The 26,896-nt window shown below is 42.7% G+C and overlaps 1 protein-coding gene across 3 annotated transcripts in view; it reads left to right on the top strand.

Annotated features, from left to right (window-relative positions):
* The first annotated feature begins 8,926 nt into the window (after window positions 1–8,926).
* LOC139373012 (histone deacetylase 4-like) overlaps window positions 8,927–26,896 on the top strand; it is a 70,555-nt gene continuing 52,585 nt past the window's right edge. For 2 of the 3 annotated variants that reach the window (XM_071112971.1, XM_071112972.1), the window contains exon 1: window positions 24,915–25,029. In XM_071112971.1, coding sequence (XP_070969072.1) covers window positions 24,915–25,029 — 115 coding nt within the window. Of the gene's footprint in view, window positions 9,054–10,402; window positions 10,777–24,914; window positions 25,030–26,896 lie in introns of those variants that run through there. The other variant, XM_071112973.1, reaches the window with a different exon arrangement.

The following is a 26,896-nucleotide window of genomic DNA, read 5'->3' as shown; positions in this document are numbered from 1 at the left end:
AAAAATGCACTTTAAGAATGTGGTGTCTGTCTAGAAATCACATGAAACAATGTTTTTCAGGTCTACTTTTGTCCTACTTGCTCAGACATGCGATAACTGAACTGTGGGTGGGCTTCTTTAAACTGTCATAGGGATGACATAACAGTCAGACACCAGAATCAGTCATAATTGATGTCAGTTTATCACAAAAATGAGCCTGTTTAATATTGACACTGGGATAGTGTACCAACACGCATACACACACACACACACATACTGTACATGCACATAAGAAAGCACGCACACATACACTACCTGTCAAAAGTTTTAGAACACCTACTCATTTAAGGGTTTTTATTTTTATTATTTTCAACATTGTAGAATAATAGTGAAGACAAACTATGAAATAACACATCTGGAATCATGTAGTAACCAAAACAGTGTTAAACAAATCAAAATATATTTGATATTTGAGATTCTTCAAATGGCCATCCATCCTTTGCCTTGACGACAGCTTGGCACACTCTTTGCATTCTCTCAACCTGCTTCACTTGGAATGCTTTTCCAACAGTCTTGAAGGAGTTCCCACATATGCTGAAAACTTGTCTGCTTTTCCTTCACTCTGCGGTCCAACTCATCCCAAACCATCTCAATTTGGTTGAGGTCGGAGAATTGTGGAGGCCAGGTCATCTGATGTAGCACTCCATCACTCTCTTTCTTGGGCAAATAGCTCTTACACAGCCTGAGGTGTGTTTGGTCATTGTCCTGTTGAAAAACAAATGATAGTCACACTAAGCCCAAACCAGATGGGATGGCATATCGCTGCAGAATGCTGTGGTAGCTATGCTGGTTAAGTTTGCCTTGAATTCTAAATAAATAACAAACAGTGTCACCAGCAAAGCACCCCCACACCATCACACCTCCTCCATGCTTTACGGTGGGAAATACACATGCAGAGGTAATCCGTTCATCCACACCGCGTCTCACAAAGACACAGCGGTTGGAACCAAAAATTGCCAATTTGGACTCATCAGACCAAAGGACAAATTTCCACCTGTCTAATGTCCATTGCTCATGTTTCTTGGCCCAAGCAAGTCTCTTCTTCTTATTGGGGTCCTTTAGTAGTGGTTTCTTTGCAGCAATTTGACCATGAAGGCCTGATTCACACAGTCTCCTCTGAACAATTGATGATGAGATGTGTCTGTTACTTGAACTCTGTGAAGCGTTTATTTAGGCTGCAATTTCTGAGGCTGGTAACTAATGAACTTATCTTCTGCAGCAGAGGTAACTCTTAGCCTTCCATTCCTGTGGTGGTCCTCATGAGAGCCAGTTTCATCATAGTGCTTGATGGTTTTTGCGACTGCACTTGAAGAAAATGTCATAGTTCTTGAAATGTTCTGTATTGACTGACCTTCATGTCTTACCTTCTGTATACCCCCCCTACCTTGTCACAACACAACTGATTTGTTCAAACGCATTAAGAAGGTAAGAAATTCCACAAATTAACTTTTAACAAGGCACACCTGTTAATTGAAATGCATTCCAGGTGACTACCTCATGAAGCTGGTTGAGAGAATGCCAAGAGTGTGCAAAGCTGTCATCAAGGCAAAGGGTGGCTATTTGAATAATTTCAAATATAAAATATATTTGGATTTGTTTGACACTTTTGTGGTTACTACATGATTCCACGTGCTATTTCATAGTGTTGATGTCTTCACTACTCAACAATGTAGAAAATAGTAAAAATAAAGAAAAACCCTTGAATGAGTAGGTGTTCTAAAACTTTTGACTGGTAGCGTACTTACACACTCACACAAATGCACATAAGCTAGCGCGCACAAACACACACACACAGACACTCACACACTGTAATTCCAGGCTCATTTTCTAGGGCCTGGAAGCTGTTAGAGAGGCAGGGAAACGTAATGAGTGTGCAGGTCTGGGACCCTTTGGTGGAAACTTGTGGACTAGTTGGCTCTACTGTAAAAGCCTTGCTCTGCTTTTGTTTAACGAGAACACTTTATGGCCGTTTCAACACATTACAGCCCCCCATTTCCCTTTCATTCCCCCTAAACCTAGCTTCCATTTGCAAACATATAGGTGATAGATCTTTTCATTTTCTCTTGTTATGTAGGGCAGTGGTTCTCAACCCTCTCCTCGGGGACCCACATACGTTGCACTATTTTTAGCCCTGTATTAGCTCACCTGATTCATCCAATGAAGGATTTGCTGATTAGTTGACAAGTTGAATCAGGTGTGCTAGCTCTGGAATAGATCAAATACATAGAACAGCTGGGGGTCTCTGAGGAGAGGTTTGACAGCCACAGATGTAGGGAACCTTCTTTTTTTTCACTCACATGATGTTCTGTAAGACAAATGCTACAAATAATGAGCATGGCCTAGTTCACAAACTGTGGCTTCTTTGCTTCACTGCTGTCATAGCCAAGTTGATGTCTGGACAGAATACATTTTGCCAGTAACGTGTGAACAGGCCAGAAGCTGGTGTTGAGAATTGTTGGTGGAATTTAGAACCCTTGTCTTAGTTGGTGTGAAACATATTCACACCAGTCTTACATAGTGGATATGGGTCTATATGACTGTCTGACCGGCCCATCAATGCTAGGCATAGGTATTTTGGAGATCCACTACACTCATTCAATATTAACTCCTTTGTAGTATCAGTGAGGTCTGTGTACTGTGGGACAGTGATTTGTGGCTGATGTTGGGTGAGGAACAGACTTCCCTTTGCAACCACATAGCCAGTTAGACTAAAACGGGGCCTTGTTTTCTCCATACACTCTGCTCTCATTGCTGCGGTTAACTGCTAAAGCCATAACCACAGGTCCAGGAACACTGTGGGTCTATTCACTCAGTGTGGTTTAGTCATAGCTGTGGTGGGAAGAACTGATCCCAAGTCAGTTGCTCTACAACTTTTCAAAGAGCCTACGGTCGTGTTCTGTAAAATCAACATTTAACTGAATAGAAGTATAGCCTCACCCCCCATGACAGAAACAGCCAAGTTTAAATGTATCTACCACTGTACCAGCGCTGGTCATTCTTAACTTTGATAGCTAATTCTATAGCTCCCACCAAGGTTATTATAGTTTTGTGTTTTTATATTCGTTTGAATTTTTCTACTTGTTTTAAAATGATTTTAAATTCTGTTTAATTTCAGTTCGTTTTCAGACCTGATTTGCTCGTTTTTTCTAGTTTAAGTTGTATAAAAATATATTTTAAAGTATTATTTAGTTTCAGTTTTAATGTTATGGTCAGAAAACAAGTGTGGTTGGCTAGGAGCCATTTGTGTTGTACAGTTTTTTTTTGTGTGACTTGGAATTAAAAGGAATAGTGCAGAGACGGATGCAATGAATATGATGGGAGGAAACTCTCTCGCCCATGTTTACACATTTTAGTCATTTGGCAGACGCTCTTATCCAGAGCTACTTAGAGGACTAAATGGGGTTAAGTGCCTTGCTCAAGGGCACATCGGCAGATTTTTCACTTAGTCGCTCTGGCCCAAAACTCTTATAGGCTAGGCTACCTGCCACCAGTCCAATGCTTTTTTAACTTAAATAGTACATGTACAGAATAATCAAGTTAGCTACCCAGCCATGTTTTTCACAGGTTAGCGTTTTTCGTCATGAATTTTGTTATGGATGCAGCTCTGTAGAGTGGTCACTAGCTAGCAAAGCCACACAGTTATAAAATCTGATTTTAAACCTAACCTGAACTATACTGCTAACCCGAATGCCTAAACCTAACCTTAAATGATGACCAAAAAACGAATTTCTGTTTTCATAAATGTTTTACAATATAGACAATTTTGCTTTAGCAGCTGGCCTAAGGGGAAATCGCTCAGTTCTGCCTCTAGGACAAATCTCGTCACAATAAAAAGCACAGAGTTTCTCTAAAACCAGAGGTGCAACATCGTGAGACTACCGGGAATACTTGTGAAACAGACCAAGCAGAACAGGCATGGGTTTGGGGTTTGAGAAGTCAGTGAGGGAAGTGAAAAAAAAATCTTCCTTAGTTGTTGATTATATCAAAATCTAAAGGCACAGCCTAGATTCGAGACAATGTCTTCAGTAGTTAAACATTGTTATGACTCAGATCTTATGAAAGTGACAAACTGAAACATTATCATTTTCGTCAAAAAACTACTTTATATCGAAGGAGTGCCTTTTGATTTGACGGCCTGCATATGTACAGTTCGGCGCGAGATGACCGTTAGTCCGTGTGGTTCTGCGCATGATGTAAGCTACAGTGCCTTGCGAAAGTATTCGGCCCCCTTGAACTTTGCGACCTTTTGCCACATTTCAGGCTTCAAACATAAAGATATAAAACTGTATTTTTTTGTGAAGAATCAACAACAAGTGGGACACAATCATGAAGTGGAACGACATTTATTGGATATTTCAAACGTTTTTAACAAATCAAAAACTGAAAAATTGGGCGTGCAAAATTATTCAGCCCCTTTACTTTCAGTGCAGCAAACTCTCTCCAGAAGTTCAGTGAGGATCTCTGAATGATCCAATGTTGACCTAAATGACTAATGATGATAAATACAATCCACCTGTGTGTAATCAAGTCTCCGTATAAATGCACCTGCACTGTGATAGTCTCAGAGGTCCGTTAAAAGCGCAGAGAGCATCATGAAGAACAAGGAACACACCAGGCAGGTCCGAGATACTGTTGTGAAGAAGTTTAAAGCCGGATTTGGATACAAAAAGATTTCCCAAGCTTTAAACATCCCAAGGAGCACTGTGCAAGCGATAATATTGAAATGGAAGGAGTATCAGACCACTGCAAATCTACCAAGACCTGGCCGTCCCTCTAAACTTTCAGCTCATACAAGGAGAAGACTGATCAGAGATGCAGCCAAGAGGCCCATGATCACTCTGGATGAACTGCAGAGATCTACAGCTGAGGTGGGAGACTCTGTCCATAGGACAACAATCAGTCGTATATTGCACAAATCTGGCCTTTATGGAAGAGTGGCAAGAAGAAAGCCATTTCTTAAAGATATCCATAAAAAGTGTTGTTTAAAGTTTGCCACAAGCCACCTGGGAGACACACCAAACATGTGGAAGAAGGTGCTCTAGTCAGATGAAACCAAAATTGAACTTTTTGGCAACAATGCAAAACGTTATGTTTGGCGTAAAAGCAACACCCTGAACACACCATCCCCACTGTCAAACATGGTGGTGGCAGCATCATGGTTTGGGCCTGCTTTTCTTCAGCAGGGACAGGGAAGATGGTTAAAATTGATGGGAAGATGGATGGAGCCAAATACAGGACCATTCTGGAAGAAAACCTGATGGAGTCTGCAAAAGACCCGAGACTGGGACGGAGATTTGTCTTCAAACAAGACAATGATCCAAAACATAAAGCAAAATCTACAATGGAATGGTTCAAAAATAAACATATCCTGGTGTTAGAATGGCCAAGTCAAAGTCCAGACCTGAATCCATCCAATCGAGAATCTGTGGAAAGAACTGAAAACTGCTGTTCACAAATGCTCTCCATCCAACCTCACTGAGCTCGAGCTGTTTTGCAAGGAGGAATGGGAAAACATTTCAGTCTCTCGATGTGCAAAACTGATAGAGACATACCCCGACTTACAGCTGTAATCGCAGCAAAAGGTGGCGCTACAAAGTATTAACTTAAGGGGGCCAAATAATTTTGCACGCCCAATTTTTCAGTTTTTGATTTGTTAAAAAAGTTTGAAATATCCAATAAATGTCGTTCCACTTCATGATTGTGTCCCACTTGTTGTTGATTCTTCACAAAAAAATACAGTTTTATATCTTTATGTTTGAAGCCTGAAATGTGGCAAAAGGTTACAAAGTTCAAGAGGGCCGAATACTTTCGCAAGGCACTGTAGCTAACGTCCACATGACATCGCCTAGAAGTGTGACCTGGGATATTTTATTGGAGAAGCCGTTTCTGCTCTCTGTCTGTTTTTGTGTGTGTCATGCAGTAATGTAGCTGTCAGAAGAAATGGCAGATCCTTTACACTGGTGTCTACATGGAGGTTATTTACAGATGTAGTATCTTCATTTGATCACTCTTTTGTTGCTGCACAGCAGGGAATGCAATCTTGTAGTCTATTCGAGGTAAAAAAAAAAAAAAATGCTTCTAAAGTTAGCAATTTCCACTTTAAAATGTCAGACTTGATTTGCCCTAACGAAAAATGGATCAACCCCTACAAAAAAAATGTCATTAATTATAATCCACATAATAATTCACATTTCCTGTTGCTGCAGGACTATTTTCCTGATGTAGTAAACTGGCTCAAATTAAGATCCTACAAATGTATGTGTGTGTCAGTGTAAAGACAGATGTTGACGTTGGATAAAACAATGGAAAGCTTGTTATACAAAGATTGTTATTAACAAATATTCTCATGTTGACAGACTTTGTGTAAGAATATGTTATAATAATTCTAGCATGTCACTGAACTTGCAAATGAGTCCACGCATCTTCCTCCAAGGCATATAAACACAATCTATATGAATAACGTGCACAGCTGATCTCTTTTTAAGGGACCACTGAGCAAGAAGATTGTAGACAATCAACTCCCAGGTGAGAGCTGGAGACGTCCCAGTTACAGCAGCTAATGCGCTAATGCTCTAATAACCAAAATGCTAATCAGATGTTCATTGAGTTTAAGGAGCCCCAGATAGTATACACCAATCTTGATGCTCCTTTGACGTCATTGCTCTCAATCTGTACGTCTCCAACACACCTGGGAGGCATTACCCCAGACACACACACACGTGCACACACATACTTACACGCGCATGCATGCATGCATGCACTCACTCACTTACACACCGGCACACATGTATAGGTAGTTCCACAGGCACACACACACACATATATATATATATATATATATATATATACACACACACTTAATTCCACACACTTCATTCTTCGTCAGTGTGTTCCAGGAAGCAGGGCTACTACTGCAAGTCATGTTAATGCCAGTGCTCTGAAAGGATCAGATTGATCTCATGATCAGATAGTGAAAACACTGTCACATGGGTTGGATACAGTACAGCTAGCCTCCATACATCTCACAGAGATAGCATTATCGTAAATGTTTACACATGTAGGTCTTGTTTTGCTTGAAATACCTGATTTACCATGTGGAGAATGCATAGCATAGATATGTGAACGATGTTGAGGTAAGCCTCACTGTAGTTCAGTAGCAGGACAATGATTAACCTTACCCAGTGCAGCCATGATGACAGATAAACAATTATAGGTGCATGAAGAATCAATTTTTATTAGGCCTGCTAATTGTACTCAAGCCTTGCAAATTGTGAGTAAAATGCCACCAGATGGCTAGTACTGACTAACATACACTCTTAGAAAAGAGGATTCAAAAAGGATTCATAAGCTGTCCCCATAGAAGAACCCTTGTTGGGTCCAAGGAGAACCCTTTTGGTATATCTACTTTCTCAGGCAGGGGAAAATATCCCTGTGGCTTTCCCCTAAAGAGCTTATCTTTCTCAGGCTTGCCAACATGAGACATGTCTCCAAGACCGCTCAGTTACATAACTGATGCACTGTAGCTCATCCAGAGAAATGATAATCCTCCGTTACTATGGATACAGCCGTCCCAACAGGCCTTCATTTGTGCTGGGCTGGAGAAATTACTTGAACTAAAGGGGTCCTATTCTATTCAATCACTGGTGTTCGGAAATGTGGGGTTAAAGATGGAAAAACACAATCTGTCTTCATGAAAGAATGGATATGGTTTGGATTATTTTTTTAAAGGTACAATCTGTTTCAATATCCTTCTGCTGATTGTTGATAGCGTATAGTAATTAGTTATAATATGCCCAACCTTTGTTTCTTTTGAAGAATATGATATAATCATGTAAGTGAGCCCAACCACTGTAAATATTTCGTAGACAAGGGTTATTTAATTATGCACATTTTATGGACTGCATTAAATGCTTAAACAAAATAAACTAATCTGGAAAATAAGGATTTTAGGATGTTATTCCCCATCTCAGAAAAACTGATCTGGATACTGATTGAGCAGTCCTATATCTCAATTTGTCTGATGGGTAATAGACTCCAGTAGATTCCAGTCGTCAGTTTCAGTAGCAGTCGCCTTAACAGTCAAACAGCGGTGTGGTTAACTCTGCTGACCGCTCCTTGTGTTGTGTCTGTGGGTGGATGAGACGCAAAATAGAATTAAGTCATGGAAATAAACACTATTAGATTACGCGGCTGCAGAGAAACACTTTTCATCTGGCAATGAGCCAGAATTGGATAAATCATCCAACTCATATTGCTTATGCTGTCAAATGCGGCACAATGTTGTTGTGACAATATCCCAGAGGTAGACGGAGAGATGTGTTAGCGTCAAGAGTAAGGTTCCATATAGGTTATGGAACCTTTATTGCAATAAAAAAACCTCCCGTATTTTATATTAGAGAAGGGGTGGGGGTGGGGGGGATGTTTTAGCCTAATATGCCAGCTGTTATAGCCTAATATAAAAAATGCTGTCATACAAACGTCGTTATGCTACTGGTTTAGTCGGCATATTGAATAAATATCGATTATGCGAATCTAATGACAAAGTATGAATAAACGTAATTCTAGAAAAGGCTACAATTCCACAGATCAATAGATGATATGTAGGGGCCTAGCTATTTTGGCACCATAACAATACGCAGTCAATGGCACACGACACGCCCTTTCTCGTATCAGCTCATAACACAAGTAGGCTATTATGGTAAGTAGACTCACTAAGTAGTGAATCCATAACATTAAATATATTAACAAATTAAATATAATATCATTAGGACAGTTCTAAATGCTCACTATTGCTATCACAGCTGCAACACCGTAACAATTTGATATTGATAGCAAACCACGCCTCTCAATACTTGGATAACTGTAGGGACGCGACACGTGACTCCGTAACCAAAATCAAGTATGGCGGAATCTGTCAGAAAATGATTATTTCGCCAGTAGACTTCCCTAGCGATAAAGTCAACATATTTATTCTGCATCTTTCTCGGGACAGGGCCGCCTCTTGGAGCTTCTAGGTGAGCATATCGTTTATCTTTTCGACGAATTTAGCTCGTTGAAGTGCGAAAATATTCAGGATGTTTCTTAGGCAATGATGCATCGATTTCGGGCGCGGGGACAATCCTATCAAAACAATGTCTGCTGCCTGAAGTTTCCAGTTGAGCTGCTCGCGCTAATAATACACGTATTCTTACCAAAAATAAATTTAATTAGCACAATATGTTGGATATAGAAAGAGTGCTTATTATTATTGTCCGACGTGCTGCATGCGGGAAAAATATGTACGCTAAATGAATATCTGGCGCGCGACATATTTAGCTACGCATAGTCTCTGACGTGCCTTGATTTGTTCCTGTGTTCTATTTTTAGAACATGGTGGTGGATAGTGCTATAGACATACATGTTGATAGGGATAGTGTATCAGTATTTTTTGTATCGTTCTAGATCGTAATGTTACGCAATGTTAAAGAAGAAATGACTGGGAAAGTCAGCTGTGTCTGTCAATGGGCGGTGGTGAAGTAGCTGTATGCGTCAACCTTTTTTTGTGAATGGGGGGCGTGCTGGTGAAATTGTGGTCAGCGAGCGCGAAAGACGGAGTGCATTTTAGCTATTGTGTTTTAGTACAACATCCTACTGAATATTTTAGTATGCCTACGTTTTATTTATTCATCAGAAAGCATTTTTTTTTTACATTCATGCCAAATGTATACATAATTAAAGAATGTGTAGATGTAGCGTGTTAAAAATGTACCAGGTAACGTTACTGAAGATAAGTAACAAAATGTTGTAGATTGGTCGTAGAGCTATACGCCCTGGGTCTCTTTCTCTGAGCTAGAGGGACTGTCTCTCCAAATCTGTCACCCTGTATCACACAACCAGTTTGGGGACAATGGGGCCAGACAAGCGTGGGCACACACACACACGCACACACACACACACACACCAAGCAAAGCCCATAGAGGGAGAGTGCAGGGGCATAGCGCCCCAGGGGTTTACCCTCTCCTCTACACAGACACACAAACCCCTTTCCATCACAAAGCGTGAATATCTGCCAGCCGTGACCGACTTTTGGAGGTTTGTCCCGCAGCTCCACACTCTGCCCCTCTGTCTTGAGAAGCCCTTACCACAACCCCCCACCCCACCTCCCTCCCTACCTCCAGGCCATTAGCTTAGACCTACACATGATGGGTGGTCTAGTAGTCTGTGTTTGTTGTGGTTATTCATTCCATCTGTACACTTAATGATGTGTTAGTGTAGGGGAATTCAGAATGAATAATGATTGTTTCTGAATCCAGCTCAGATTTATGTTGCTGATGCGTCATCCTGACTTACTGCCCCTCTCTCTCTCTCTCTCTCTCTTTGAAAGGCTGGTACAAGTGAGCGCGTGTCTCTGATTGGATTACCTGAATAGTAGGTTGTCTGTTGGAGGGCTGTTTCCTGTTGCTGACCAGTGAAGACATTTGTGGGTGATTGTGTTTCCTGTTGCTGACCAGTGAAGACATTTGTGGGTGATTGTGTTTCCTGCTGAGGAGTACTGTGGCCCTGATCTTGGTACACATCAGACCAGCCCCCCTTCCTACACACACACACACACACACACTAACACCCCCCCCCCCCCCCCCCGACCCACACACACTCCACCTGTCCCGTCCTGCTCCTCTCCAGGCTGTATATTTTACAACTTCACTGTGGATTCTCCAAGGACCATCCTGTCAACAATGACATCACACAGTCACCAAGGTAAGCCCTTTACCATGCTCACTGGATCCATCTCACGTAGGCCTAATGTGTGCTTTGTATTGCTGTACCATCTCAGAATACCTCCCTGTCAATTCTTATTGAAGTCTAGAACAAACCATGACGTGGACTGACTCAAAATAATATTTTTGTTTCTTTTCTGTTTCCTTGGCTTGTCCTGTAGATAATGTCATTTGTGCACATGATTGAATATACAGTATGATGCTGTGAAGTGTCCTACTGTTCCGCCTGTGTTCGTCAAATTGCGTCCAGGTTAAAGAGTTAGGCTAACTAAAGGTCTCTACTGTTCTGGATGGTGCGATTGGCCGTGTTTACCTAACACACTGGGGGATGTGTGCACTCTAAATATCCTCGCCCAGGTAACATCTGGAGGGCCCCTGAGAAGGCTGAGGTAACCCCTCCAGCCATAAAGTATATCTTATGAATGATTCCTGACAATACCAGGACAAGAAAATATCATGATTTTCTCAAAATTGTATTCATAGGATGGTCCTTTGGAGGAAGGATTGCTGACATATATTTGACATTTGTATATAAAAGCATAATTGAGAAATAATTAATCAAAGTTGGCATATTTATGACATTTTTGCCTTACCCAGGCTTCCTTTTAAGACTCCATAATGTTTCATACAGGAATCACACCTATACCACATCTGCTAGGAGCCCAAGGCAGGCTTACAGTACCTGGAGTACTTCAAATATTATGATATTGGCCATTTTATTTCAAGAGTCTTGTTAGTTGGACTTAATTCATGTGGCGGCCATGATGTTTAAATTTGACCTGAATACATACTGGCCTGCGTACGAAGTGGCACCCAATTCCTTAGATAGGCCTAGTGCACTAGCTTTTGACAGTCACTATATAGGGAATAGGGTGCCATATAGGATTGTGTTGTGAGAAACCTCGAGGTAGGCCTACACCATACTAGGTAGTCCCCAGTCGAGCTGAAGCCAAGCCAAAGTAAGCACATTACATCGTTAGTTGATGCCTGGATTAGTTAGCCTCAACACTTAGAGTTTTAAATCCAGCCTAATGCTTGTTGGAGATTCTCCATCCTTTTCTCTGTGAGTATGGTGTGATACCAACCCTTTCTTTTTCTCTCTCTCCATTCTTCTTTCACTTTAAACTGACCTACTGTAGATGTGTGTGTGTGTGATAGTTCCCATGTCTATGATCTGCATGGCATTATGAGTCCATTATCAGCTTACTTCCAGCGGCTTTTTTTAACTTCCGTTTATTTTAGTAAATTCTTTCTTAACACTTTTTTTCTGAACTGCATTGTTGGTTAAAGGGCTTGTAAAGCATTTCACCTGTTGTGTTCGGCTCTTGTGACAAATAACATTTGATCAAACACTCAAGCGTTTGCTCGTACCTTCCATAACTGCTCCTTTTTGTCGATCATTTGTGGAATTGCAGGCTCTTCAGTTTAAATATTATACTTCCTCTAAATCTTTTCTAAGAAACCCCCCCCAATCTTTCTACAAGTTGGCTAGTTCTCAGGAATAGGATCAGCCAGATAGTTGGTTCACTGTGCAGTCTGTATGAGCGTATATCTGAGAACAAATATGACTGTTTGCATAGAAGTGATTATCTGCTTGGAGAGCTTAGCGTATTAGCCGTTGACATCTGCTCAACATTGCGCTTGCGCTAACGCACACAGGCTACAGTAGCCATGTTGTATTGAAAGATGCTTAGTGCTACATTCAACAACAAAAAAATAGTTAACAATATGCACAGCTGCTTAGCCTGGCCTGGTGACCATCAGCTGATGCAGACAGTGACGAGTGACACAGAGATCCATTTGTGTGTCCTCACACATTAAAAGACAGTCCATACCCATTCAACAACGTGATTTGTAGATCCTCGTTAGACTAGAGCTACTAATACACATGGTGAGCACACCTTCACACAGCTGAATCTGACATGGATCTGCAGGCCTCTGACATGGATCTGTAGGCCTCTGACATGGATCGGCAGGCCTCTGACATGGATCGGCAGGCCTCTGACATGGATCTGCAGGCCTCTGACATGGATCGGCAGGCCTCTGACATGGATCTGTAGGCCTCTGACATGGATCTGCAGGCCTCTGACATGGATCTGTAGGCCTCTGACATGGATCTGTAGGCCTCTGACATGGATCTGCAGGGCTCTGAAATGGATCTGCAGGCCTCTGACATGGATCTGCAGGCCTCTGACATGGATCTGCAGGCCTCTGACATGGATCTGCAGGCCTCTGACATGGATCTGCAGGCCTCTGAAATGGATCTGCAGGCCTCTGAAATGGATCTGCAGGCCTCTGAAATGATCTGCAGGCCTAGTGTAAACAGTGGGGTTACCAGATATTTCAGATTGTTGCTGCAGTTTTTCCCACATGAAAAACAGCCCAGTGGTTCTCTGCCAGGGCCTGTCAGTCTTCGTCACGCCCCTGTGGTTTTCCCATGATCCTCGGCGGCGGCCCCTCTGTGGTTGTGGTCACTGGTCAGACAGGCACGCTTATTATCAGTTCCCATGGCGATGCAGTGACTGCTCGGGCTGCACTGTGCAGTGCCTGTCAGTTTAGCTGCGGTAGATAAGAGACCTGCTTGCTCACAATCACAGCACTGTGTGGGTGTGTCACTCCCTTAGCTCTGTAGCTGTCCCATTAGTTTTCTCTTCCTCCATTCTTCCATTTGTTAGGAAGAACATATCGGAGATTTGTCTTCTAATGATTTACTTTGACAAAAGTCTGAATACTCGTCATACACAAAGCAGCATGCACGCGTATTCAGAAAACATAGGCCTTAAGCCTTTCAAACTCAACTCTGGACCTCGACGCTAGTTCCACTGCATATTGTCATGGTTTCCCTCTAATCTGGTACCGAGTTATACCCCTGCCCTAGCCCTTACATCCTGTGTTGTTCCTAGGTTTTAGAGCTTCCTCGTAGAACAGTTGGATGCCTGCAGTGCAGAGATTGCTTAACCATCTACTGAACGTAATGTCTAAGCACACAGACTAACGTTGTTTTTGCGGTCGTGAAGAGATATTGAACGAGTATCCCATCGGGCCTCATAAATAGGCTTAATATTTCAGCAGAGTAGGAAGCAGCACATTGATAGTGTTGGGAAATGATAGCAGTGGGCTCTAGTCGGCAAGGTTTTACGTTATCCCACTCAGTGATTCTAAGGGTTTCCTGGAACCACCGCAAACATGTTTACCATAGCTAGAGCTGGCCCGGCACTGAGTCATGACACACACACTGTTCCATTCAGAGCAGAGGCACGGTCGGTAAGTGATTGGGTGGTGGCTTTTTTTGAGCTTGATCTTTTCCTGGGAAAGATGTCGTTTTTTGAGCCAATACATCTTTGGCCCAGCAGATGATAAGTGAAGCTGGTCCAGTGTATTCACGTTGACAAAGGACTTTAACCTACTGTAATTCAATTATCTCCTATCTCTGTTTCTATGGGGTTTTTATGTGGTTGAACCAGTGGACTTAACGTGCTACTCCTTGTCCTCCAGTACAAGGCTCCTGTTGATGTGGGTTCGAAGAGGAAATGGTTTCTAGTGTTATACAACTTTAAGGTGCTGATAGGCTCACTGATATGAGGCATATGGTGAACAGCAGCACACCTGGTTGTGGCTTACTGCTTCAGTTCAGAGTAGACTGGTCTAGACTACAGAGGGTTTGATCTTCATGTTATCTTCTTCCTCAGAGAATAAGTGGTGAAACTAGTAGACTGACCATGTGTGTCTAAATGTGAGCTTGTGTGTGTGTGTGTTTTCACGAGAGCGAGTGTGCATGTGTGACGGCGAAACACTGTTTTTGTCTCCTTACCCTCCTGTCATCCCCTCTCTGTCCATTATGAAGATCTCTCTCCTCCCACCACACACTATCCAATCCAACTAGAGGTGAAGGGGTTAAACCACACACTATCCAATCCAACTAGAGGTGAAGGGGTTAAACCACACACTATCCAATCCAACTAGAGGTGAAGGGGTTAAACCACACACTATCCAATCCAACTAGAGATGAAGGGGTTCAAATCACTCCCACTCTGCACATGAGAGCCATTCACTTATCCATGGGCTATTTATAGCAACACACGTGATTGAATGCATGGTGAACAAACAACCATTGTTGCTGGTTTCTTTGTGTGTGTGTGTATTTTCTGCATGATGGAGCAGTTGTCAGTGGCTGCTGCCATGTGCTGCAGAGCAGACCTATAAATGGAACAACAAGAACACTGAACACAAGGCTACATGACAGAAACTCTCCTCTTCTGTTAGCAACTGTTGTCTATGCAACTCAACAGCTTTCAATAGCATGGACCGTAGAGGAGAGATGGTTCTCTCTCTGTCAAACCCCTGTAGACACACATCTCTTATCAGTTTGAGCCCAGGTGTGTTGATGGATGTCTAGTGCTGATGGCACCTTGTCTGCCCTTGAGACGGGTGAAGACAGAGAATATGTATACGTAGAATAACATAAACATGTTACACTGTTGACAGGGTGATGTGGTTGGGTGAGGTCAATCAGTCCCGGGAGAGGGGTGTGGGTTGGGACCGACAGAGGGCCCTGCTGTACTCGGACAGGTGGTATAGTCTGGGATGTAACTGAGGAATGGCCGGGCCAGCATCTCAGAAACTGAACCATTGTGACATTGGGTGCGTGCGTGTGCATTTGTACGTACTGGTAAGTGTCCAACCAGATTTTTTTTCTGTCAAAATGCACATCTTCAGCTTCTCTTGCCAAATGTCCTCATTGCACCCAATGACCATTGACAATAACTTCTGACAGACCTTCCAGCCTGACAGATTGTCCTCTTCCCTCACCAAGAATTGGCTTAGGCCTGCTTTGGCCTGGTCCACTCTAGCCTCCCCCAGCCCAACACATCCAGGACCAGGGCTTATGTCCTGCCTGGGTGAAACCGCCCTGGACCCTACCATCCAACCTGACTGTCCAGAGTAAGGCTCCACTGAGCATCTCGTCCCCCTTAAACAAACACCCCATTATGGGCTCCATACTGGGGCCTTGTCCCTCTGCCTGTTCCTCGGCTCTGTTTTTAATTGGCATTAGGCTAGAGACAGCGGCGGGGGAAAGGAGATAATGAGAGGAAAGAGTCTCTTTGTGTGTCCGAGCCGCCCGAGGCCTTTATGTCCCTAACTCCACACAGAGAGAAACTGGATACAGGGTGTACTGCCAGCCACAATTACAGTTTACACAGACGAAAGCAAACCTATTCTGGCTTTTGACACGGCCTGTCATTGTTTGTCTCCGAGGGACAGGCAAGGGGAGGAGGATGACGATATCAAGTTAAAGTCTGGGATGTGAGTGGAATGGCTGGCTGGATGGATGGCTGGCTGGATGGCTGGCTGGATGGATGGCTGGATGGATGGATGGATGCGCGATTGGTTGAAGTGCTAACTTTTTTTATCAATGTTTTCTTTGTTCATTGTCGGGTATCTCTTATAAGCCAGACTGACATGAAGCTAGGAGGTTCTTAGTAGCATTGCAAGGCTCGTGCCTCTTGAGTTCTGGTGGTTCTGGAAGTGTGAGCTTAACGATGGGCTTATTTACTAGGAAACTTCCCTTCTCTGATTGTCAAACCAAAGTTGGTCTTTTCAAACCAAGCCTAGCGTGTAGAGTTAGAGCCAGTCTTCCAAGGCCACACTTTTCAATGACATTTGTTCACTTTTCTCATCAATTAATATTGCCCATTTTCCTTAAATCATTCATATGCATTGGATATAGGTCACATGTTATCTAACCATGCTATGCCATGTCAAAGGGCTTCTGTGATGCTGGGAACAGAGATACATGCCTCGTCCTCCACTCATTACCGTCCCAATGTTTCTCTGCTCTTCCTCCCAGTGTGAACGGGAACCTAAAGGTTGCATCTGTTCACAGAACGGGTCTCTCTTTATGACAGGACGTCAGAGCCTGCCCCAGAAGTCAGGGGTCACTGATTGTGGGCATGTTGCTATGACGTCAGATGCTGACCCCAGGAAGCGAATGGGGTGGCCCTAGAGGAAGTGTCTCCTAAGGAGAGGCCTGTCTGGTTGATGGTATTGTTCCTCTGTGTGTGATCTCTCCATGGTACACACAGCAGGGAGGGGAAGTGCAACCAGTGTAATGAGACAGGAGCATCCTTCCTGACTCTGTGTGTGTGTGTGTGTGTGTGTGTGTGTGTGTGTGTGTGTGTGTGTGTGTGTGTGTGTGTGTGTGTGTGAGAGTGAGAGTGATTTACTAATGAGCGTGCATGAACGTGGACTGCAAATGGGTACATGAGGTGTGATGATACTCGTATTGCGAACAGATCAACAGATTAATAACTGCTGTATGTAAAACATTGTGTGCTGTAAATTGGACAATGTTACTCTTGATGACAACATAATGATGTTTGTTTCCAACATTAGGGCTGTTTTTCTAAAGAAGTTAAATCCACATTGTTTTGTTTCCTGGCCACGATACTACCGAGTATCGCCATACTGGTACCGTCCTGTCCCTAATGAGTACCAACTTATTGTAAAACACACATCCCATAGCAGTCTATTTTCCCATGGGAAGAAACACAACAGTGGACAGTGTGGCTGTGGCCTCCTCCTATGTGTGAGACTGCAGACAGTTTGGTCTAGTTAGACTACAGTACTACCAGTTTGGTCTAGTTAGACTACAGTACTACCAGTTTGGTCTAGTTAGACTACAGTACTACCAGTTTGGTTTAGTTAGAGACTACGGTACTAACAGTTTGGTCTAGTTAGAGACTACGGTACTAACAGTTTGGTCTAGTTAGAGACTACGGTACTACCAGTTTGGTCTAGTTAGAGACTACGGTACTAACAGTTTGGTCTAGTTAGAGACTACAGTACAACCAGTTTGGTCTAGTTAGAGACTACAGTACTATGGTCTAGTTAGAGACTACAGTACTAACAGTTTGGTCTAGTTAGAGACTACGGTACTAACAGTTTGGTCTAGTTAGAGACTACAGTACTATGGTCTAGTTAGAGACTACAGTACTAACAGTTTGGTCTAGTTAGACTACAGTACTACCAGTTTGGTCTAGTTAGAGACTACGGTACTAACAGTTTGGTCTAGTTAGAGACTACAGTACTATGGTCTAGTTAGAGACTACAGTACTAACAGTTTGGTCTAGTTAGAGACTACGGTACTAACAGTTTGGTCTAGTTAGACTACAGTACTAACAGTTTGGTCTAGTTAGAGACTACGGTACTATCAGTTTGGTCTAGTTAGACTACAGTACTACCAGTTTGGTCTAGTTAGAGACTACAGTACTACCAGTTTGGTCTAGTTAGACTACAATACTAACAGTTTGGTCTAGTTAGACTACAGTACTAACAGTTTGGTCTAGTTAGACTACGGCACTACCAGTTTGGTCTAGTTAGAGACTACAGTACTACCAGTTTGGTCTAGTTAGAGACTACAGTACTACCAGTTTGGTCTAGTTAGAGACTACAGTACTACCAGTTTGGTCTAGTTAGAGACTATGGTACTACCAGTTTGGTCTAGTTAGAGACTACGGTACTAACAGTTTGGTCTAGTTAGAGACTATGGTACTAACAGTTTGGTCTAGTTAGGGACTACAGTACTAACAGTTGGTCTAGTTAGGGACTACAGTACTAACAGTTGGTCTAGTTAGAGACTACGGTACTAACAGTTGGTCTAGTTAGAGACTACAGTACTACCAGTTTGGTCTAGTTAGAGACTACAGTACTAACAGTTTGGTCTAGTTAGACTACAGTACTAACAGTTTGGTCTAGTTAGACTACGGTACTACCAGTTTGGTCTAGTTAGACTACGGTACTACCAGTTTGGTCTAGTTAGAGAGTACGGTACTAACAGTTTGGTCTAGTTAAGGACAACAGTACTACCAGTTTGGTCTAGTTAGACTACAGTACTACCAGTTTGGTCTAGTTAGACTACGGTACTAACAGTTTGGTCTAGTTAGACTACAGTACTACCAGTTTGATCTAGTTAGAGACTACTGTACTATCAGTTTGGTCTAGTTAGACTACAGTACTACCAGTTTGGTCTAGTTAGAGACTACAGTACTATGGTCTAGTTAGAGACTACAGTACTACCAGTTTGGTCTAGTTAGACTACAATACTAACAGTTTGGTCTAGTTAGACTACAGTACTAACAGTTTGGTCTAGTTAGACTACGGCACTACCAGTTTGGTCTAGTTAGAGACTACAGTACTACCAGTTTGGTCTAGTTAGAGACTACAGTACTACCAGTTTGGTCTAGTTAGAGACTACAGTACTACCAGTTTGGTCTAGTTAGAGACTATGGTACTACCAGTTTGGTCTAGTTAGAGACTACGGTACTAACAGTTTGGTCTAGTTAGAGACTACGGTACTAACAGTTTGGTCTAGTTAGGGACTACAGTACTAACAGTTGGTCTAGTTAGGGACTACAGTACTAACAGTTGGTCTAGTTAGAGACTACGATACTAACAGTTGGTCTAGTTAGAGACTACAGTACTACCAGTTTGGTCTAGTTAGAGACTACAGTACTAACAGTTTGGTCTGGTTAGACTACAGTACTAACAGTTTGGTCTAGTTAGACTACGGTACTACCAGTTTGGTCTAGTTAGAGAGTACGGTACTAACAGTTTGGTCTAGTTAAGGACAACAGTACTACCAGTTTGGTCTAGTTAGACTACAGTACTACCAGTTTGGTCTAGTTAGACTACGGTACTAACAGTTTGGTCTAGTTAGACTACAGTACTACCAGTTTGATCTAGTTAGAGACTACAGTACTATGGTCTAGTTAGACTACAGTACTACCAGTTTGGTCTAGTTAGACTACAGTACTAACAGTTTGGTCTAGTTAGACTACGGCACTACCAGTTTGGTCTAGTTAGACTACAGTACTACCAGTTTGGTCTAGTTAGAGACTACAGTACTACCAGTTTGGTCTAGTTAGACTACAATACTAACAGTTTGGTCTAGTTAGACTACAGTACTAACAGTTTGGTCTAGTTAGACTACGGCACTACCAGTTTGGTCTAGTTAGAGACTACAGTACTACCAGTTTGGTCTAGTTAGAGACTACAGTACTACCAGTTTGGTCTAGTTAGAGACTACAGTACTACCAGTTTGGTCTAGTTAGAGACTATGGTACTACCAGTTTGGTCTAGTTAGAGACTACGGTACTAACAGTTTGGTCTAGTTAGAGACTATGGTACTAACAGTTTGGTCTAGTTAGGGACTACAGTACTAACAGTTGGTCTAGTTAGGGACTACAGTACTAACAGTTGGTCTAGTTAGAGACTACGGTACTAACAGTTGGTCTAGTTAGAGACTACAGTACTACCAGTTTGGTCTAGTTAGAGACTACAGTACTAACAGTTTGGTCTAGTTAGACTACAGTACTAACAGTTTGGTCTAGTTAGACTACGGTACTACCAGTTTGGTCTAGTTAGAGAGTACGGTACTAACAGTTTGGTCTAGTTAAGGACAACAGTACTACCAGTTTGGTCTAGTTAGACTACAGTACTACCAGTTTGGTCTAGTTAGACTACGGTACTAACAGTTTGGTCTAGTTAGACTACAGTACTACCAGTTTGATCTAGTTAGAGACTACTGTACTATCAGTTTGGTCTAGTTAGACTACAGTACTACCAGTTTGGTCTAGTTAGAGACTACAGTACTATGGTCTAGTTAGAGACTACAGTACTACCAGTTTGGTCTAGTTAGACTACAATACTAACAGTTTGGTCTAGTTAGACTACAGTACTAACAGTTTGGTCTAGTTAGACTACGGCACTACCAGTTTGGTCTAGTTAGAGACTACAGTACTACCAGTTTGGTCTAGTTAGAGACTACAGTACTACCAGTTTGGTCTAGTTAGAGACTACAGTACTACCAGTTTGGTCTAGTTAGAGACTATGGTACTACCAGTTTGGTCTAGTTAGAGACTACGGTACTAACAGTTTGGTCTAGTTAGAGACTACGGTACTAACAGTTTGGTCTAGTTAGGGACTACAGTACTAACAGTTGGTCTAGTTAGGGACTACAGTACTAACAGTTGGTCTAGTTAGAGACTACGGTACTAACAGTTGGTCTAGTTAGAGACTACGGTACTAACAGTTGGTCTAGTTAGAGACTACAGTACTACCAGTTTGGTCTAGTTAGAGACTACAGTACTAACAGTTTGGTCTGGTTAGACTACAGTACTAACAGTTTGGTCTAGTTAGACTACGGTACTACCAGTTTGGTCTAGTTAGAGAGTACGGTACTAACAGTTTGGTCTAGTTAAGGACAACAGTACTACCAGTTTGGTCTAGTTAGACTACAGTACTACCAGTTTGGTCTAGTTAGACTACGGTACTAACAGTTTGGTCTAGTTAGACTACAGTACTACCAGTTTGATCTAGTTAGAGACTACAGTACTATGGTCTAGTTAGACTACAGTACTACCAGTTTGGTCTAGTTAGACTACAGTACTACCAGTTTGGTCTAGTTAGAGACTACAGTACTATGGTCTAGTTAGACTACAGTACTACCAGTTTGGTCTAGTTAGACTACAGTACTACCAGTTTGGTCTAGTTAGAGACTACAGTACTACCAGTTTGGTCTAGTTAGAGACTACAGTTCTAACAGTTTGGTCTAGTTAGACTACGGTACTAACAGTTTGGTCTAGTTAGACTACAGTACTATGGTCTAGTTAGACTACAGTACTAACAGTTTGGTCTAGTTAGACTACAGTACTAACAGTTTGGTCTAGTTAGAGACTACAGTACTACCAGTTTGGTCTAGTTAGACTACAGTACTACCAGTTTGGTCTAGTTAGAGACTACGGTACTAACAGTTTGGTCTAGTTAGAGACTACAGTACTATGGTCTAGTTAGAGACTACAGTACTAACAGTTTGGTCTAGTTAGAGACTACGGTACTAACAGTTTGGTCTAGTTAGAGACTACAGTACTATGGTCTAGTTAGAGACTACAGTACTAACAGTTTGGTCTAGTTAGACTACAGTACTACCAGTTTGGTCTAGTTAGAGACTACGGTACTAACAGTTTGGTCTAGTTAGAGACTACAGTACTATGGTCTAGTTAGAGACTACAGTACTAACAGTTTGGTCTAGTTAGACTACAGTACTACCAGTTTGGTCTAGTTAGAGACTACGGTACTAACAGTTTGGTCTAGTTAGAGACTATGGTACTAACAGTTGGTCTAGTTAGACTACAGTACTACCAGTTTGGTCTAGTTAGACTACAGTACTAACAGTTTGGTCTAGTTAGAGACTACGGTACTAACAGTTTGGTCTAGTTAGAGACTACAGTACTAACAGTTTGGTCTAGTTAGAGACTACAGTACTAACAGTTTGGTCTAGTTAGAGACTACAGTACTAACAGTTTGGTCTAGTTAGAGACTACAGTACTAACAGTTTGGTCTAGTTAGACTACAGTACTAACAGTTTGGTCTAGTTAGACTACGGTACTAACAGTTTGGTCTAGTTAGACTACGGTACTAACAGTTTGGTCTAGTTAGACTACAGTACTAACAGTTTGGTCTAGTTAGACTACAGTACTAACAGTTTGGTCTAGTTAGACTACGGTACTAACAGTTTGGTCTAGTTAGACTACGGTACTAACAGTTTGGTCTAGTTAGACTACGGTACTAACAGTTTGGTCTAGTTAGACTACGGTACTAACAGTTTGGTCTAGTTAGACTACAGTACTAACAGTTTGGTCTAGTTAGACTACGGTACTAACAGTTTGGTCTAGTTAGACTACAGTACTGACCCGTTGGTCTCGTTGATCGCTCTCTGGCCTCCCATCAGTATTAAACTATTTTACACATGGTTTAATTCTGCTTTAAAGGGCTGCACATCATTTAATAGAACCCCTGCCAGCAGTTCCACCCATGCACACACACCCATGCACACCCATGCACACACATTTACACCCATGCACACACACACATCTACACACACCCAAGCGCGTACACACACACACACACACACACACCACACACACACACACCACACACACACACACACGTGTTCATATTTATTCTGCACAGCATGGAGATGTGGTGCTTTTCATGTGGAAGGTCTTGATGAACAGTTGATTTCTTGAATAATGAGTGTTAGTGCTTTGCTGGAACAAAAGCCTGCACACCCTGTCAGGTTCTCAGGACTAGTGTTGAAGAACAGTCACCACCTCCACAGACTGATACCCTGACCAGAGAGCCCTCTTGAGGTGCAGTAGGGAAGCCCCTGGTTCAGGGCTGGAAGGGAGGGGGTGTGGAGGTTTGTTCCTTTACCTTCATCTCCCTCCCTCCACTTATAGTGTGTCTGTCTCAGGTATCAGCTGTGGTTTCCAGTGAGTCTCTCTGTGTGTCAAACTACAGCCCACAGAGTGAGACTAAGCCAGCTGGTATAACCCTCAGCTGCTGTACCATTACAGACACAGGTGTCGTCATTACCTGAACCTCAGCACACAGCCATGCAAAACAGGCCCTTCATTCTAGTAGCGATGCTAACAATTCTACATGGTCGACCTGTAACGTGTGTGTATGTATGTATGTGTGTATATATATATATATATATATATTACATTACATTACATTACACACACACCTAATTTCCATAGCAAAGTCCGGCTGCAGGGAGCTGGATATCATCTGACATTGGTCTGTGTGTATTAGCAGTGTGTGTGTTAGCAGTGTGTGTGTATGTCTGTGTGTGTTAGCAGTGTGTCTTTGTGTATTAATGGTGTGTGTCTGTGTGTAGTCCTATAAACAGTGGACGTCAATCTGGGTCATCTGAGGGGTAAAGTGTGGGTCTGCCATCTGTCCTCTCTCACTCTCACTCTCTCACTGGCCACACCTGGACTGCTCACTGTAACTCTGAAGGTAAAACAAGGCTTTGATCACATTGTTATTTGTCATAAATGGCCTCTTCTGCACCATGTTTTGCCTCATCCTCCCTGATCTGCAAGGTGGAGCAGACATACAGACGGCTCCTAAAGCTAGAGCTGAGAATATACGCCCCCCCCCCCCCACGCGCACACACACAGCCGGTTGAGTTAGTACTGCATGGTATAGCCCAAGGCCCGTAGCTAATTAAACCTCTGTGTGTGTCTGGTCCAGGGAGAGCTCCAGAAATAGACCAAACACAGCTAGACGCTAGCCTGTTTTCCTGTTTCTTTCCCCCGAAGGGACCCCACATTTTGTTTTCGACGCCTGTCTGTTTTTAAAGAAATGAAAGAAAGCAAAGCATCTTCATGGCTTGATGCAACATTATGTTCGCCACTGCCAAGTGTGCTTATCTGGACAGCAAACCTGTGTGTGTGTGTGTGTGTGTGTGTGTGTGTGAGGGGAGATTTGTTTTTAGTTTTTGCATCTGTAGGCCATGTCCTGAGGTGTTTTGTTGCTCCTCATGTCATTATGCTCTCTGATCTCTCTAATATCGTAGCCTCTCGTTTCCTTGATTCTTTTTCCTTTCCCTCCTTTTTTCTTGTTGATCATTTTCTCTATAGCCCCTGTTCCCTCCCCCTCCTTTTCTCTTCATCTCAGCCCCTACCCAGTTTCCCCTCCGTCTCCCCCTCCTCTCCTCTGTGGTTGGTCTATTTATAGCCCTGTCTTCCCAGGGCTCGTACAAAAGCCTTTTCATGTTGCCACTATAATTTCAGCCTCAGTGCCTACGTACACAGACGGGAGAGAGGCATGGGCACACAGCTATGTGTGTGTGTGTGTGTGTGTGTGTGTGCGCGCTCGCTGTACCCAAAGGGAGTGTTATTTTTACCTTTCCCCTCCTCATTTTCTCTCCCACCCTCTCCCCTTCTCTCTCCATCCCTTTCTCCCACACTTGCTATGCTGAGCACAGCCAGTTTCAGCTGAGCCCAACAACCAGCCTACACACACACACACTGTCTGATGAATGAACGGTGCCATTCCACTAAGCTTCCTTCAGGGCAGAGAACCCCTGGCATCTCAGCATGAGTTCCCAGCGTAGATTCTCTTCTGTTTCCAGGTGATTCAGGCTCTCTGGGTCCATAGCGAAGCGACGGTTGCTCCGTTAGGCTGCTTGCCTCGATGCCGCGGTGGCTCCCTCTCAGAGAGGTGTAGTTCGGTCGGTTGTCGGTTGATTGCGGGAGGGTTATCTTGATGTTGCGGACCATATTTGAAGCGGAGTTCTCTCCCTCTCCCACAGAAGGACTCCTGGGCAAGGAGCAGCAGCTGGATGTCCTGAAGACGTCTGCCCTCAACCACATCCCCACAGGTAGGAGACCAACACATTACCTGTCTGTCTTTCATTATGTGACTGAATGTCGACCGTTGTCTTTAGAATGTGTGTGTTTTTAAGGTCTGTCTGTCACACAAAGCTAAGAGGAAAGCAATCTGGCTTTCTTGGAGGAGAAATGTTATGTGTACTAAAACTGATAAGAATGCAGAAGTAATTACATAAAAAAACATTTGCGGGGTGTGACGTATAACTTCAGATTAAACCAAATCATTTATAGTCATGACTACTGGTTTCAATTTAATTTGCAGTAAATACTTTATGAATTTATTGTAACAAATCATCTTGCAAGGTTGCTAGCCATCTAGCCTGCTAACGTTAGCACTACTAGCTTGCTAATGTTACATTAGCACTGGGTAAGTCAGACAGTTGCTATAATCACCTAGCTTACAGCTACATTAAAGTAAATCAACGTTTTGGAAATACATAACGCCATCTAACCAGTTATCAAATAATGTTACCGGTATATGCAGTTATCTAAGCCAGCCAACTAAAGTTCATTATTTTAGCCTACTAGCCTAGCTAGCCAACCACCTGAGCACCTGAGTAAGCCAGAAAACAACTAGTCACAGGCAGGAACCCACAGAACACAACAACAAGCGGAGACATACCGATTGACGGCTGAGTTAGCTACAATAGTCAAAGAAGATCCAAGGAGAGGCCTTCAGAGGGATAGTCGGATACACTATATATATATATACACACACACACACACACACAGTACCAGTCAAAAGTTTGGACACCTATCATTTTATTTGTACTATTTTCTAATAATAATAATAGTGAAGACACAAACTATGAAATAACACATATGGAATCATGTAGTAACCAAATAAGTGGTAAATCAAAATATATTTTAGATTCTTCAAAGCAGCTTTTCACACTCTTGGCGTTCTCTCAACCAGCTTCACCTGGAATGCTTTTCCAACAGTCTTGAAGGAGTTCCCACATATGCTGTGCACTTGTTGGCTGTTTTTTCTTCACTCTGCGGTCCCACTAATCTCAATTGGGTTGAGGTCGGTTGATTGTGAAGGCCAGGTCATCTGATGCAGCACTTCATCACTTTCCTTCTTGGTCAAATAGCCCTTACACAGCCTGGAGGTGTGTTGGGTCATTGTCCTGTTGAAAAACAAATGATGGTCCCGTTAAGCCCAAACCAGATGGGGTGGCGTATCGCTGCAGAATGCTGTGGTAACCATGCTAGTTAAGTGTGCCTTGAATTCTAAATAAATCAGTGTCACCAGCAAAGCACCCCACACCATCACACCTCCTCCATGCTTTACGGTGGGATCACAAATGCGGAGATCATCCGTTCACCTACTCGGAGTCTCACAAAGACACGGCAGTTGGAACCAAAAATCAAAAATTTGGACTCATAAGACCAAAGGACAGATTTCCACCGGTCTAATGTCCATTGCTCATGTTTCTTGGCCCAAGCAAGTCTCTTCTTATTGGTGTCCATTAGTAGTGGTTTCTTTGCAGCAAATCGACCATGAAGGCCTGATTCATGCAGTCTCCTCTGAACAGTTGATGTTGAGATGTGTCTGTTACATGAACTCTGAAGAATTTATTTGGGCTGCAATTTCTGAGGCAGTTAACTCTGATGAACTTATCCTCTGCAGCAGAGTTAACTCTTGGTCTTCCTTTCCTGTGGTGGTCCTCATGAGAGCCAGTTACTTCATCAGCGCTTGATGGTTTTTGCGACTGCGCTTGAAGAAACTTTCAAAGTTCTTGAAATGTTCTGTATTGACTGACCTTCATGTTTTAAAGTAATGACTATCGTTTCTCTTTGCTTATTTGAGCTGTTCTTGCCATAATATGGACTTGCTCTTTTACCAAATAGGGC

This window comes from Oncorhynchus clarkii, chromosome 18, assembly GCF_045791955.1.
Source record: "Oncorhynchus clarkii lewisi isolate Uvic-CL-2024 chromosome 18, UVic_Ocla_1.0, whole genome shotgun sequence".
NCBI lineage: Eukaryota > Metazoa > Chordata > Actinopteri > Salmoniformes > Salmonidae > Oncorhynchus > Oncorhynchus clarkii.
This window is presented reverse-complemented; position numbering and strand designations above follow the sequence as displayed.